The sequence below is a fragment of the Sus scrofa genome, chromosome 14 (genome assembly GCF_000003025.6).
Source record: "Sus scrofa isolate TJ Tabasco breed Duroc chromosome 14, Sscrofa11.1, whole genome shotgun sequence".
Lineage (NCBI taxonomy): Eukaryota > Metazoa > Chordata > Mammalia > Artiodactyla > Suidae > Sus > Sus scrofa.
The window spans coordinates 33,107,849-33,121,034 of NC_010456.5; the positions used below are offsets into that span (position 1 = coordinate 33,107,849).

At 43.2% G+C, this 13,186-nt stretch overlaps 1 protein-coding gene across 15 annotated transcripts in view; it reads left to right on the top strand.

The window, feature by feature from the left end:
* Positions 1–13,186, top strand: part of CIT (citron rho-interacting serine/threonine kinase) — a 186,158-nt gene that overhangs the window by 98,021 nt on the left and 74,951 nt on the right. For 11 of the 15 annotated variants that reach the window (XM_021073540.1, XM_021073541.1, XM_021073543.1 and 8 more), the window contains 4 exons: positions 1,694–1,834; positions 3,621–3,746; positions 7,357–7,452; positions 12,538–12,654. In XM_021073540.1, coding sequence (XP_020929199.1) covers positions 1,694–1,834; positions 3,621–3,746; positions 7,357–7,452; positions 12,538–12,654 — 480 coding nt within the window. The remainder of the gene's footprint in view (positions 1–1,693; positions 1,835–3,620; positions 3,747–7,356; positions 7,453–12,537; positions 12,655–13,186) is intronic. The other 4 variants (XM_021073551.1, XM_021073552.1, XM_021073553.1 and 1 more) reach the window with 1 other exon arrangement.

The following is a 13,186-nucleotide window of genomic DNA, read 5'->3' on the forward strand; positions in this document are numbered from 1 at the left end:
TATACAGTAGGACCTTGTTGTTTATCCATCCTATTTGTAATAGATCTGCCCCTGCTGATCTACTTTGTTTCTGTGTTTTTGACTGCTTTAGATTCTTCTCGTGGATAGAATCAGGGAGTATTTGTTCTTTTGTGACTGCCTTAGCATAATGTGCTTGAGGTTCATCCACATTGTAGGGTGTGACAGGATTTCCTTTTCAGAGGCTGCATAATATTCCATTGCATGTATATTCCACATTTTCTGTATCCATTCATCTGTCCACTTCTTTCCTGTTGTTGAGCTCACTACTGAAAGCCTCCACTGCCCTCTTTCAGCTAGCAGTTTAGGTGAGGATTCATGTCTTCATCTAGAGCTATGCTCTCCAAAAGAAGAGGGATCCAACCCACGCATCTCAGCCACAGATGTCATTTTAAGTTTTCTAGTAGCCACATTAAAAAAGGCAAAAAACGTGAAATTCTCTGAATGATAATTAGTTCAGTATTTACAAAATAGCGTTGCAGCATGTCTTGATAGGAAAACATTTCACTGCTTGTTTTTAAAGGAATAAACTTAAATAAAGTTAAAAATTCCCCACTCACACCAGCCACATTTCAAGCTGCTCCCTGGGCACATATGGTGGTGAATGGCTCCCATGTTGGACAGTGCAGGTCTTGAAGTTGGGGTTCCCTTGCAGTTTTTACTTTTTAAATTAATATTTACCAAAAAAAAAAAAAAAAACCAAAAAACAAAAACCACCAAAATCTGCTAGAGTTTCCTGCTGGCACAGCAGGTTAAGGACCTAGCATTGTCACTGCTGTGGCTCATGTTGAAGCTGTAGCACAGGTTCTATTCCTATCCTGGGAATTTCTGCATGCTGCAGGTGCAGCCAAAGAAGATATATATATATATATATATATATGTGTGTGTGTGTGTGTGTGTGTATATATATATATATAATTTAAAGCAAACAAATGTAAGGTTGTTGGTTTCTTACATTCACATCTTTCTTGTGATGCTAGAAGCTGCAGTATAGTTAAGACACACAAAAAAAAATGAACGTAAAAAGTGTTCACTGTTTTTTGGTTTTTGGTGTCTTTTGCTTTTTGTTTTTTTGCTGTGCCCATGGCGTATGAAAGTTCCTGGGCCAGGGATTGTACCTGAGCCATATCAGTGACCCAAGCCACTCCAGGGATAGCACTGGATCCTGAACCCATTGCCCTCAAGAGAACTCAGGGGTTTTTTGGTTTGTTTTTTTAATGGTTGCACCTGTGGCATATGGAAGTACCCAGGATAGGGGCTAAATTGGAGCTGCAGCTGCTGGCCTACACCCCAGCCACAGCAACACCAGATCTGAGCCACGTCTGCAACCCACACTGCAACTTGCGGTAATGCTGGATTCTTAACCCACTCAGCGAGGCCCAGGATTGAACCCACATCCTGGTGGATACTAGTTGGGTTCATTTCCACTGAGCTACCACGGGAACTCCAGCACTGTCAATTTTAATTGAAGGATGCTTTCCAAATTCAGTGATGTTGAAAAAGTAAGTGCACCTTAGAACAGACAAAATACAGAATAAAATGAATGTTTATATATTTTGGAAATGGATATAATCTGTCCATGCATCATGACCCAATTTTTTTCTATCTGGGAGACGGTCCCCATCATTTTCCATGGATAAACTTGGCCTGCTGTCCCCCAATCCTTCTCCCTCAGGCCGTGAAAGCCAGCACCGAGGCCACTGAGCTACTGCAGAACATCCGCCAGGCAAAGGAACGGGCGGAGCGGGAGCTGGAGAAGCTGCATAACCGCGAGGACTCGTCCGAAGGCATCAGAAAGAAGCTGGTGGAAGCCGAGGTGAGCAGGGGCCCTCTGGCCCCGGCGGACAGACCCTGGTGGCGATGCCGAGGGGCAGAAACTACGGAACCACCCTCTGCTCGCGTTTGACCAAACCGCCTTCCCTTCCGCAAATCCCTTTGAAACCCGAGAGGCTCAGGAACGTTTTCCCCAAAGGGGAGAAAGATTTGTCACAGCAGCTCCGAGTAGAAAGATGCTTTTTGGATAAAGACCTTTCCTTCCTGTTTGTTTTCCTCCGTCCTGCTCACTGCTGTGGAAGGATTCCTGTTCATCTCGATGAACTGTGACGCCATCCCTGAGGTTTCCTTGTTCTTCTGTCTGTCCCCTTGTTTTTCCTTGCCTTTCCCCCCACAGTGTTAATAACGTGTTAATTTTCAAGGCTTCAGCTGTGACCTGTGCATGTGGATAACTCCCAGATGGATATTTTGGGGCCTCTTCTCTCCCTCCAATTCTTTGTTGTTGTTGTTGTTGAAACAGTTATATAATTATACAGGAAACACACGAGTGTCTTCTCACTGCAAAAAAAACAAAACCAAACAAAACCAAAAAAACTTAGCACTGAAGCATCTAGAATAAAAAGTGATGTTTTGCCTTTACTCCTCTCCGCCTCCCCCTGATGGTTGGGTGACTGTTCCATGGACTGGATGTGCCATAGTTGACTTACCCATCCCCCTGTCCCAGGCCTTCTGCTTCTCCCTGTCACCGTGCTGGCATTGAACCTACCTGCCCATGTCTCTTTGGGGCCGCACTCACCCACAATCTCCTGACATCTTGACTGGGTGTCCAAATGGTTGTGTCAGATCTAGAATGAACTCAATATCTTCCCCTTATGCCAGTCAGGGCCACTGTCCTTCATCTCCTCACCCCAGGCCTGCAGCCTCTATGTCACCTGCTTCTCCTTGGTCCGTGCCCTTCCACGAGTCACTCAGCCCTGTGAATATACTCAAGCTGTCTCGCATTCATCCCCTGCTGGCCACTTTTGAGGGCCTCCCCATAGTTAAGGCCTCTTCCTCTAAGCTGAGCACATGGAGTAGTTTCTTGGATTTCTGCTTCTGGTCTCCTCCTCCTCGCTCAAACCATGTCAGACTCGTGGACCTCAACTGCAGGCTCCTCATCTCAAACCTGCCAGGGCATCCCTATACTTAGGGACCCCCACCCCAGCCTGAGCCTCTCAGCCATTTGACCCCCACGTGCTCCTCTTTCCACTTTTCCCCTGCTCCTCCCCCGATGTACCTTACCCTGTTGCCCCTCAGTGTTCCACATGGGGCCTAAACTGTCTTGACCACCTCTCAGTTGCTGGTAATGCCCCTGCTGTGGTTTGAAAGGCCTCCCGCCCTCCTCTCCTGCCCTCCCCGACCCCTCCCAAGCTCACCTCCCTATGACTCCTCCTGTCACCTGCCCTTCCTGTCCTCAGCCTCCCACTGCCCTCTGTGTCTGCTGGCTTCACGGCTCTGCCCCCTCTTAACCTAGATTATGTTCACTTGTGTTTCTCTTACCTTTTCCAAGAGCAGGGATTCTCGGCTTCCTCTCTGTATTTTCCGTGATGCCTAGTGTGGTACTTTGCAGATAGTAGGCGCTTGGTAAATATTTGAATGAATGAATGCACTCTTGTAACCTACACAAGCGAGCCCGACTTGGAGTATAGAACCGTCTTTTCCTCGCTATTGCTTTGGGTGCCTCTTCCCGCCTCGAGCCTCCGCCTCCTGAGGGTGCCTTCCCTCGGTGCAGGCGCTGTGCCCGTAGCAGTTACCCCATTAAAACTCTCTGATTGATTCACGATCTGCAGGAACGCCGCCATTCTCTGGAGAACAAGGTAAAGAGGCTAGAGACCATGGAGCGTAGAGAAAACAGACTGAAGGATGACATCCAGACAAAGTCCCAACAGATCCAGCAGATGGCTGATAAAATTCTGGTGAGCAGGAACCACAGTTGACAAGTTCAAAGACAACAGGTTAGAGGTGGCAGAGGGAAGGGGGTCAAAAAAAAAAGCATCCACCACTGTCACAGGGGAGGTCCTCGCCGAGCAGGTGAATTAAGAGGAAGTGGTTTTAGTGGACATCACAGCAGAGACTAGCCCGAAGAACCAAAGGTTGGACATTTTGGCACTGGTAACAGATCCATCAGTATAATTTTTTTGCTCTGTTTGCGTCTGCCTGACTTTTTAAAATACAAACGCGCACACTCTGTCATTTTCGATACATTTTTACGGGAACATTTAGGTACTTCCATCAGCAGAGTTCTGTATAGCCGCTTAACTTTGCAAATGCCCATTCAAAAAAGGGGTAGGGATTCAGGCCCTAAGACTGACACTTAGCTTCTTACTTTTGCTGAGGAAAGGAATTAGTCACGCAGAGTTGTTTTTCTCAGAGTAGTATTTGTCATCAATCCATGTTCACCCACTCACTTTCTCTGCTACAGTTGGTTATTATTATTATTATTTTCAGTTTCCTTAGATGTAGCAGATGGACATTTTTTTGGGTTTGTAATCACAGTGCTTCTGTTTTTGGCTCTGATGACCAAAGTAACCTCATCAAGGAAGGTTGGGTGGTACTTGCAGATGTGGGGAAGTTTTGCCCCTGCCAGGGTGGAAGGCAAATGACCCTCTAAAGGATTTCATTCCCAAAGCCAAGAACTGGATACCGCTTTGGGGAGCTGGCTCATAGCGCCTTCCTTCCTCAGCCCCAGGAGAGACTCAGGGGTAGTCGGCAGTCTCTCTCCACCAGAAGGAGGCGAGGTGGTGAGTGAGGCACTTCCCAGCTCCCATTATCTTGCTCTCTCTCTCTTGCTCTCTCTCTCTGCATCACTTCTGCAAAATGAGTCACCAGCAACGATGCAAACCTAATAGTGCCCAGCTTAGAGGCCTATACTTAATACCAAAAAAAAAAAAAAAAAAAAAAACCACCTCAACCCTTCAAAACTTTACATTTCTACATTTGTATAGATTGATAAGCATATGGATACTCTTGAACCAACAGGTGAAAAGAGAAATCGGTTAACTTGTTTTGCTTTGACACACAGTCCTCATACCTACGTCTGCAGTCAAAGGCAAATGTGACTGTTAGTCTTTTCTGTCCTCTTGTTCCATCATCCAAGTTTCTCTTGGCGATTGTCAAGTGTGTGAATTTTACCGTGAGTAAAACGAATCCCCGCCGAGAATCCCACCACCGCTCCCCACTTGCTCGGTGCAAACGACGTGGTTAAGTCTCTTGTGGTTGCAAAGTGTTTCTCTGTTTAATGGTGATGTGTTCATTCATTCATTCAACAAATATTTAATGAGCTTCTACTATGTGCCAGGCACTGTTCTAGGAGCTGGAAAGAGAGCAGCGAAGAGCAGTGTTTGCATCACAGGACTCGAGAGTCTGATCCAACATGTACAGAAAAGATAACGTTTTAAAAAATGACAACAACAACAAAAAATGCCAAACTGCCTAGCAGTAAGGTTTTAGAAGGTCTGCTTCCAAAGGTTCACTTGCAATTAAAACATGGGAGCGTAGAGTTCTCTGTTCCATATGTTGTGAACTCCCACTCGAATATTTAGACCGGAAATTTGGTCTTAAAGTTGTCAATTTCAGATATCTGAGGTTTTGACTTGTTTTGCGATTGATTTCCATTCCTGTGCTATCTTGGGAGGACGGAAAAGAAAAGATGATTATCAACTGCTTTCTCACATAAAGGGAAAAAGTAGGCCGATTTGTCCAGGATTGTATCTTGCCCCCTCTCTCCGAGCACCTTTGTGGTTGTGACTGCATTTATTGGAAGGTGCCTTTTGCTCAAGAACCTTTTGCTTAGGCTGTGACATATCTGGGGGCAAAGAGGGATCCTTAATACCATCCTGTGATGATGATGCTTGGAAACAGATCCCAAAATGTCATTTGCATTAAAATATTTGCTTTTCGGAGAAGAACTTTCAAAACAGATAATTGGATTCTCATTGTAACAGAGTCTTTTGCTTTGATAAGAGAACTCATTGCCGGGGATCGTTTAATGTACATCCAGGCCTTAAGTATGTTTTTATCAATTAAAATCCTGTTTATATTCAACTTTTCCAGATCACATCTGTTAGACTGCACTAGATCTTGTGCACCTGGTCTTAGCATTGAATACTTTACCGGCCCCCAAAGCGAAGTCAGTGCTTGCAGACTTGAGAATTTCAAAAGCTTAGTCAGTAGCATTTTATGTGCCTGTGAATCTCAAAGTATTTTTCCCCATTTTAGGCACATATCCTATATAATTTCCTCATTCTTCAAAATTCTCATAATCACTTCCATCACAAAGAAAAATTTCATGACAGTGTGATGAGATGAAAACTTGGAGTAATGAATTTTGATATTAGTAATTAACTAATGGGTCCAGATTCATAAGAATTAATACAGATGCGGATATCTGCACTTCGAGACAGTTTCCGCGAGGTGAACGGTGCCTTTTATAAGATCAGTTTTATAACATTTTGGCAAATGATTTGGTATAATTTTCAAGTGAATTACAATTTGGTTTTAAAGGCAGAAATCTTAATAAGAGAACGAAAAGAACATTACCTTTGAGCTATTTATATTACTCCAAATTCTCTTTCTGTCTTCCATATGTATGTATCCATATTTATGTCATTTTTAGTGAATTTTGTGTTTTGCTGTGTTCCCATTAGATTTATATCTTATAAACATGACATCATATGAACATCTCCAGATATTCATATCCTCCATCTTACCACCAGTCAGTTAAAATAATCATTCAAAACTCAAAGTGTTTGAATTGTTATGTTAGTTTTCCTTCTTAGCTAGGGTTCTTGAGCAATCATTTTGTTCATGGGGAAAATATTAAAAAATATTTATCATTTAATATATTAATTTTAGGAGTTCCCATGGTGGCTCAGTGGGTTAAGAACCCAGCTAGTATCCATGAGAATGTGGGTTGATCCCTGGCCTCGCTCAGTAGGTTAAGGATCTGGCTTTGCCGTGAGCTGTGGTGCAGGTCGCAGATGTGGCTTAGATCCCTCATTGCTGTGGCTATGGGGATAGGCCGGCAGCTGCAACTTCAATTTGACCCTTAGCCTGGGAACTTCCATATGCTGCAGATGTGGCGCTAAAAAGAAAAAAAGGAAAAGGAGAAGAAATTAACTTTAAACTTAAAATGAATTGAAATTACTTTCCTCATTTAAGGCTGTCATAGCTGTGGAAATGGCCTGAGGCTCATGACAGTTGTCCAGGGCTTTGTGCTGTACTGAATTTCCAAATTGCATTGCCTGGCTACTCTTCTTTCTCTAGGCAGAAATGAAGAGCTGCCTTTGTTTGGCCTGTCACACTGACAGATTTCTGATCCCAGCCCACCAGCTGTGTGTGCATGAGTGTGAATACTTGGAACTTGGAAAGCCCAGGGCCAAGGCTCTGGGGTGGTTTCTTTCCCAAGAGCCTTAAGGGCTAGTCGCCTGTGGTGCCTGTGCCAGAGTCATGTTTCCTGTGAATGTCTTACACGTGTTGCCTTTGTCCCTCCCTTGTGCACCTGACCATCTGCTCTTTTGCATCTAGGAGCTGGAGGAGAAGCACCGGGAAGCTCAGGTCTCAGCCCAGCACCTGGAGGTGCACCTGAAACAGAAAGAACAGCACTATGAGGAAAAAATTAAAGTAAAGACACTTTGTAATCTTCCCTGCCCTTCCTCCTACAGTACCACATAGCTCCTCTCTCCTCCTGGACCCTTAGGGCCACTTCTTGTTAGAATGAAGGACTGTCTGGGATAAATGCTGTCCAAAGGCCAGATTGGGAGGTTTTGAGGTGTTATTCATGGTGGTGAGTGGGATATCAGAAGTTCAAAAATAGTTTATTTTTAAAAATTAGGTCATCATGTATCTCAGTTCCATCAATCAATTTTTGATCTGCTATCATTCAGTCCATGATAATTTAGACTGAGACAGATTGACCACTTTCTTTGCCTTTAATTTCTTTCCTGCATCTCAGACCTGGGATTCTTTTCCTTTGTTTAAAGTATTTCCTTGAGGACTCTCTTTAGTGAAGATCTGCTGCTGCCAGGCTCTGTGTTTTGTGTGTCTGAAAATGTCTCTATTTCATCTTCATTCTTGAAAGATATTTTGACTGGGGATAGAATTCTAGGTTAGTGGTTATTTCTATAGCACTCCTTGAAGATATTCCATTGACGTTTGGCTTTTATTATTGCTGTTGATGCTCAGCTGTCAGTCTAACTGTTGCTTTCTTTGAAAGCAAACTTTCTTTTTTTCTTTTTTTGTCTTTTTGCCTTTTCTAGGGCTGCTTCCCACAGCATATGGAGGTTCCCAGGCTAAGGGGTCTAATCAGAGCTATAGTCACCGGCCTATGCCACAGCCACAGCAATGCAGGTTCCGAGCCACGTCTGCAACCTACACCACAGCTCATGGCAACACTGGATCCTTAACCCACTGAGCAAGGCCAGGGATCGAACCCACAACCTCATGGTTCCTAGTTGGATTCGTTAACCACTGCGCCACGAACTGTGGAACTCCGAAAGCAAGCTTTCTTTTTTCTTTGACTCCTTTTAAAACTTCGTTTTGTCTTTAAGTTTCTGGCTTTACTGTAATGTGTCTAGTTGTGGAGTTATTTTTATTTATCCTACTTGAGATACATTGGACTTTTGAATATGTATATATTTTTTAAACTCTTCTTGAAAATTATTGGTCATTCTATCTCGAATATTGTCTCTTCCCCTTCTGTCTTTCCTTGCTTTGTGAGAATTTGATTAGGCATGTTTTAGATTACCACAAATCTGTTCTGTATTTTCCATTTCCTTGTCTTTTGATGCTATGTTCTGGCAAAGTTCTGATTGATTTTTAATTTTTTAATTTTTTTAATTTGTTTGTCTTTTGTCTTTATAGGGCAGCACCTGAGGCATATGGGGGTTCCCAGGCTAGGGGTCTAATCAGAGCTGTTGTTGCTGGCCTACGCCAGAGCCACAGCAATGCCAGATCTGAGCTGCGTCTGCGACCTAAACCACAGCTCACGGCAACACCGGATCCTTAACCCACTGAGTGAGACCAGGGATTGAATTCACAATCTCATGGTTCCTAGTTGGATTCGTTTATGCCGTGCCACAATGGGAACTCACCTGACTGATTTTTCAGTGTACTACTTTTACCTGTGTCATCTGTTAAACCCATCCACTGAGTTTTAAGTTTCAGTTACTGTATTTATTTATTTCTTTAAATTCTATTTGGTTCTTTCCTAAATTTACTAGATTGTTTAGGACAATAACTTTCTATTACATGCATTCATTTGAAACTTTTCTTCTGCTTCTTTAAACACATTAATATAGTTGTTTTATGATCTATATCTGATGACTCCAATATCTGAAGTATCTGCTTGTCTGTTTCAGCTCTGTTGTTTCTCTTGGTTTTTTTTCATGGTATCTCTCTTTTGTGTGTACCTGGTCAGCTGCCCATTTTCCTTGGCAAATTAATAACATGAATATTTTGAGGCCTTGAATATATGTGCCCACCTTGGGGTGGCCCTGGGCTTTGACTTCTCTGTCTTCTTACTCTTTGAGGTGATTAAAAATAAAGCTCAAGTTTATTTGGTTCAGCAATGGCTCAAGTTCAGAACAGTTTTTTGCCCTTATCTCTTTGGGTTTCCGCCCTCACCTAGATTTTAGCCTGTTATTTCTTACTCTCTTGCCAACTTTTAGGTGCTTTTGGGAAAATGTTTTCCATATTCTAACCAGCATTTTACATCATTTTTCATAGACAGGCTAGCGTAAATAATCCAGCCCACAATACAAAATAATAAATTATTATTTCACTTATTAAAATTATTATTTCATTTAAGTTATTGTAATATGTTTGGTGATCAGAAATGACTGCCAGCCTAAGTATTTCTTTTAAAATCATGATACATTTTATTCTAGTTTTGGACAAAATCTTTAACTCATTCTTAATGTTCTTGAGAATCAGATATGGGTCATTAGATCACAAGTATTGTCTTTTTCCCTTCCAAGTCAAACATTGAAGGAGGCTTTTAATTTTTGTGAAGATCGTGTTATTGGTTTGGTTGTTATTCTCAAAGAGTTGGCTCTTCTTTTTGGAGAACACACATGTATGTGTTCCCACAGTATCAGCTCCACCACTACCCTGGCACCCTCTTTCTTTTACCCTGGTGTTACTTTTGTTATTTTTTCGTTGAAAGAAATATAAGAAAGGAGTTCTCTGGTGGCTCAGCAGGTTAAGGATCTGGCATTGTCACTGCTGTGGCTTGAGTTTAGTCCCTGGCCCAGGAACTTCTGTATGCCGTGATGTGGCCAAAGAAAGAAAGAAGAAACACATTAAAATAACCCAGAAGGGACCTCACAATGTTTTAGCATGATCTCCTATTTTAGTGCATTTTAATCTTTACCTACTAATCCTTTTGGTTTGAGTTCTTACTGGCTTCCAGACTTTTATCTTTGAAATAAACTAACTTTCAGAAAATTATGAGAATGTATACTATAGTTCACTGGCCCCTTTGCATGATGAAAATAACCCTTGCGGATTAATTCTGTAATTTGGGTGACTATACTGATTTTGCTGTTAAAAAGCTATGTTTTATCTTAAATTGATATAAATATCTACAGCAGAATCTCTCAGATAAATTTCTTACTTCCTTCCCATGCATTTTCTCATTCATCTTTCTGCCATTTTAACACAAAGTGAAGATGGCTATGTTCTCTCTCTCTCTCTTTTTTTTTTTTTTGGCCACGTCCATGACATGTAGAAGTTCCCAGGCTAGCGATCAAACCTGAGCCACAGCAGTGGCAATGCTGGATCCTTAACCCACTGAACTCTGAGATGCATACTTTTTGTTTGTTTGTTTTGCTTTTTAGGGCCGCACCCGTGGCATATGGAAGTTCCCAGCCTAGGGGTTGAATTGAAGCTACAGCTGCTGGCCTATGCCACAGCATTGCAGGATCCAAGCTGTGTCTGTGAACTACACCATAACTCATAGCAACATTGGATCCTTAACCTACTAAGCGAGGCCGGGGATCAAACCAGCAATCCTCATGGATCCTAGTCAGGTTTGTTAACTGCTGAGCCATCAAGGGAACTCCCTTGAGATGCATACTTTCTTGATAAAGGCTTTTTCCTTCTGGCTCACACTCACCCATGTTGGTAGCCATCACTGTCAAAGTGGAGGTCTTGTTTTGCGCAAAGTCATCCTGAAAACATGCTTCATTGCTTTAGCATCTCATAAAAGTAAAGCATTCCTAGTCTAGACATCATGTGGTCTCTGCTACCTTCTAGATGGAAAGAGCTTGGCTTTATAGATTAGAGAATGTTAGGGAGAAATCTGTTTTCTTCTGCCCTCCCTCCTGGTGTCTTTATGAAACCATTTCTTTTTAGTCTCCTCTGCTTTGTGTTCCTGTTCCATCCTCTGTAAGGTCTTTTTGATAATTGTGGTCATACCCCAGATTCTGTCCTTTGCTTGCTCATAATTTTAGAATTGCGCCCTGGCGTCCAGGAGAATGAGCCATTTACCCTGTTGAGGTTCTTCCCTCCTCCTGTGACCCTGTCTTCCACCTCTTATTCTTTTCCACCAACTCTTGCCCTGTTTTGTTTTTTTTTTTTCTCTTTTTCATCAGTCAGTTCTAGTTTAAAGCCCTCTTTGAAATGCACTTTTTCCTTTCTTTATCATGTGGACCCCCACCCTGCTGACCAGCTCTTTTCAGGGACGATGTCTCCAAGAGCTACACAGGGCCTTTCACAATAGACAGTGTGGGAGAGGAGGTTTCAGTTCCCATCTGTGACCCCAATTCTTTGTGCTCTGTCCCCAGTATTGGGTGCAGGCGGTGTCATTCAGAGAAGCAGAGCGATGAGAAACACAGGGTTGTGGTCAAAGTCTTGGCAAGTTATAGTGTTGCCTCTCCTTCCTTCCTCCCTTTTTTGCTGGCTGTTTTGGCAACTGGTCGGGCTTGTGTGTGTCCCTTGCAGAACATTAGATCAAGCTGGTGGATGGTGACACCAATACTGGTTTATTTTTTCCTCTTGGGAACAGTAGGTGCTCACGGTGGCATTCTCAGCACGGAGAACACATGATTTCTCTTCCCCTGGGAAAGGGTTCTCTTCCCAGCTACTTTTTTTCCAGCTGGATCAGAGGAAAGAACAGAGGAAAGAAGCAGTTTATTTTTTTCTTTCCTTTATGCTGTCTTTTCAATCTATTGACTCCCCACCTATTTTATTGGTGGGCAGCATCCTCTCGTCCCTGGCTGTTTCTCAACATCAGCCTTGGTCACATAGATTTCCTCGGTCTTCAGTGTCTGTCTCTCCACGCACCACCCGGAGATAACGAGATTAATCTTGTACAAATTAAAGAGCAAGCGATGTTTTGAAAACTACTGGAGCATTGACTGCAATAACATTGCCCCTAGGTAATAGCTGCAAATTATGAGATCTTTAGAGATCTTTTTCCCTCCCTCTCATTTCGGAGTCCACCTCCACTTTGGATATACCTCTAGGGTCTTTTTGGCTGCTGATTTTAAAATAAGTTCTTAGTTCAAGTGTACCAGCTTACTTGCCATTTGATGGTCATACTTGACGTCTCAATCTCATCCGGGCACACAGAAAGACTCCCACTCCCTCTCTTTGCCCCCAAGTTGGGAGAGCTTGGCTTCCCCACTGCCTTTTCCCTTCTCTCCTATATTTTCCCAGTGGGTCATCTTCTACACTCAGGGCACTAACTTCTTTTGTTTCATGCAGGTGTTGGACAACCAGATAAAGAAAGACCTCGCCGATAAGGAGACTCTGGAGAATCTGATGCAGAGACACGAAGAGGAGGCCCACGAGAAGGGCAAAATTCTCAGCGAGCAGAAGGCGGTAGGTAGAAGGCATCACAAAGCCCGTTTTCAGCAGAGGGTCTGTGCAGCAGGCCAGGACTCACACATGGGAGATGTATCCAATGTTCTGTTTTATCCTTTGGAGTTTATTGCCAGCAGAAAGCTCTCTCTGGAACCCCTTCCTCTCCTAAAAGCAACTCGAGGTGGCTGCTTTTACCTTTCATCACCTTCTTTTAGGACTTGTGCTGATCTGCCATCTGCCGTCAGCTAGAACACTGGCTTTCAAAATGCCCAGTGGCCCCAGCCTGCCCCATGAATCTCATTTCCTTTCTAATCCACATAGGCAGATGTTTCAGACACTTGCAACTTGAAAGTTTGCCCTCTCATGCTTGTTAATCTGCTTGTTATCTCAGTCCCTACTGAGACTTTTCCCATTAGAATCTCTAAAGGAGGGTCCTGGGAAGTGATATTTTTAAGCAGCAATGCCTTCCCCCTCCCAGCCAATTCTTAAGATTCATTAAGTTGGAGAAGCTTTGATGTGGAGAATCCAGGACAGGACTGGCTGGGTGAGC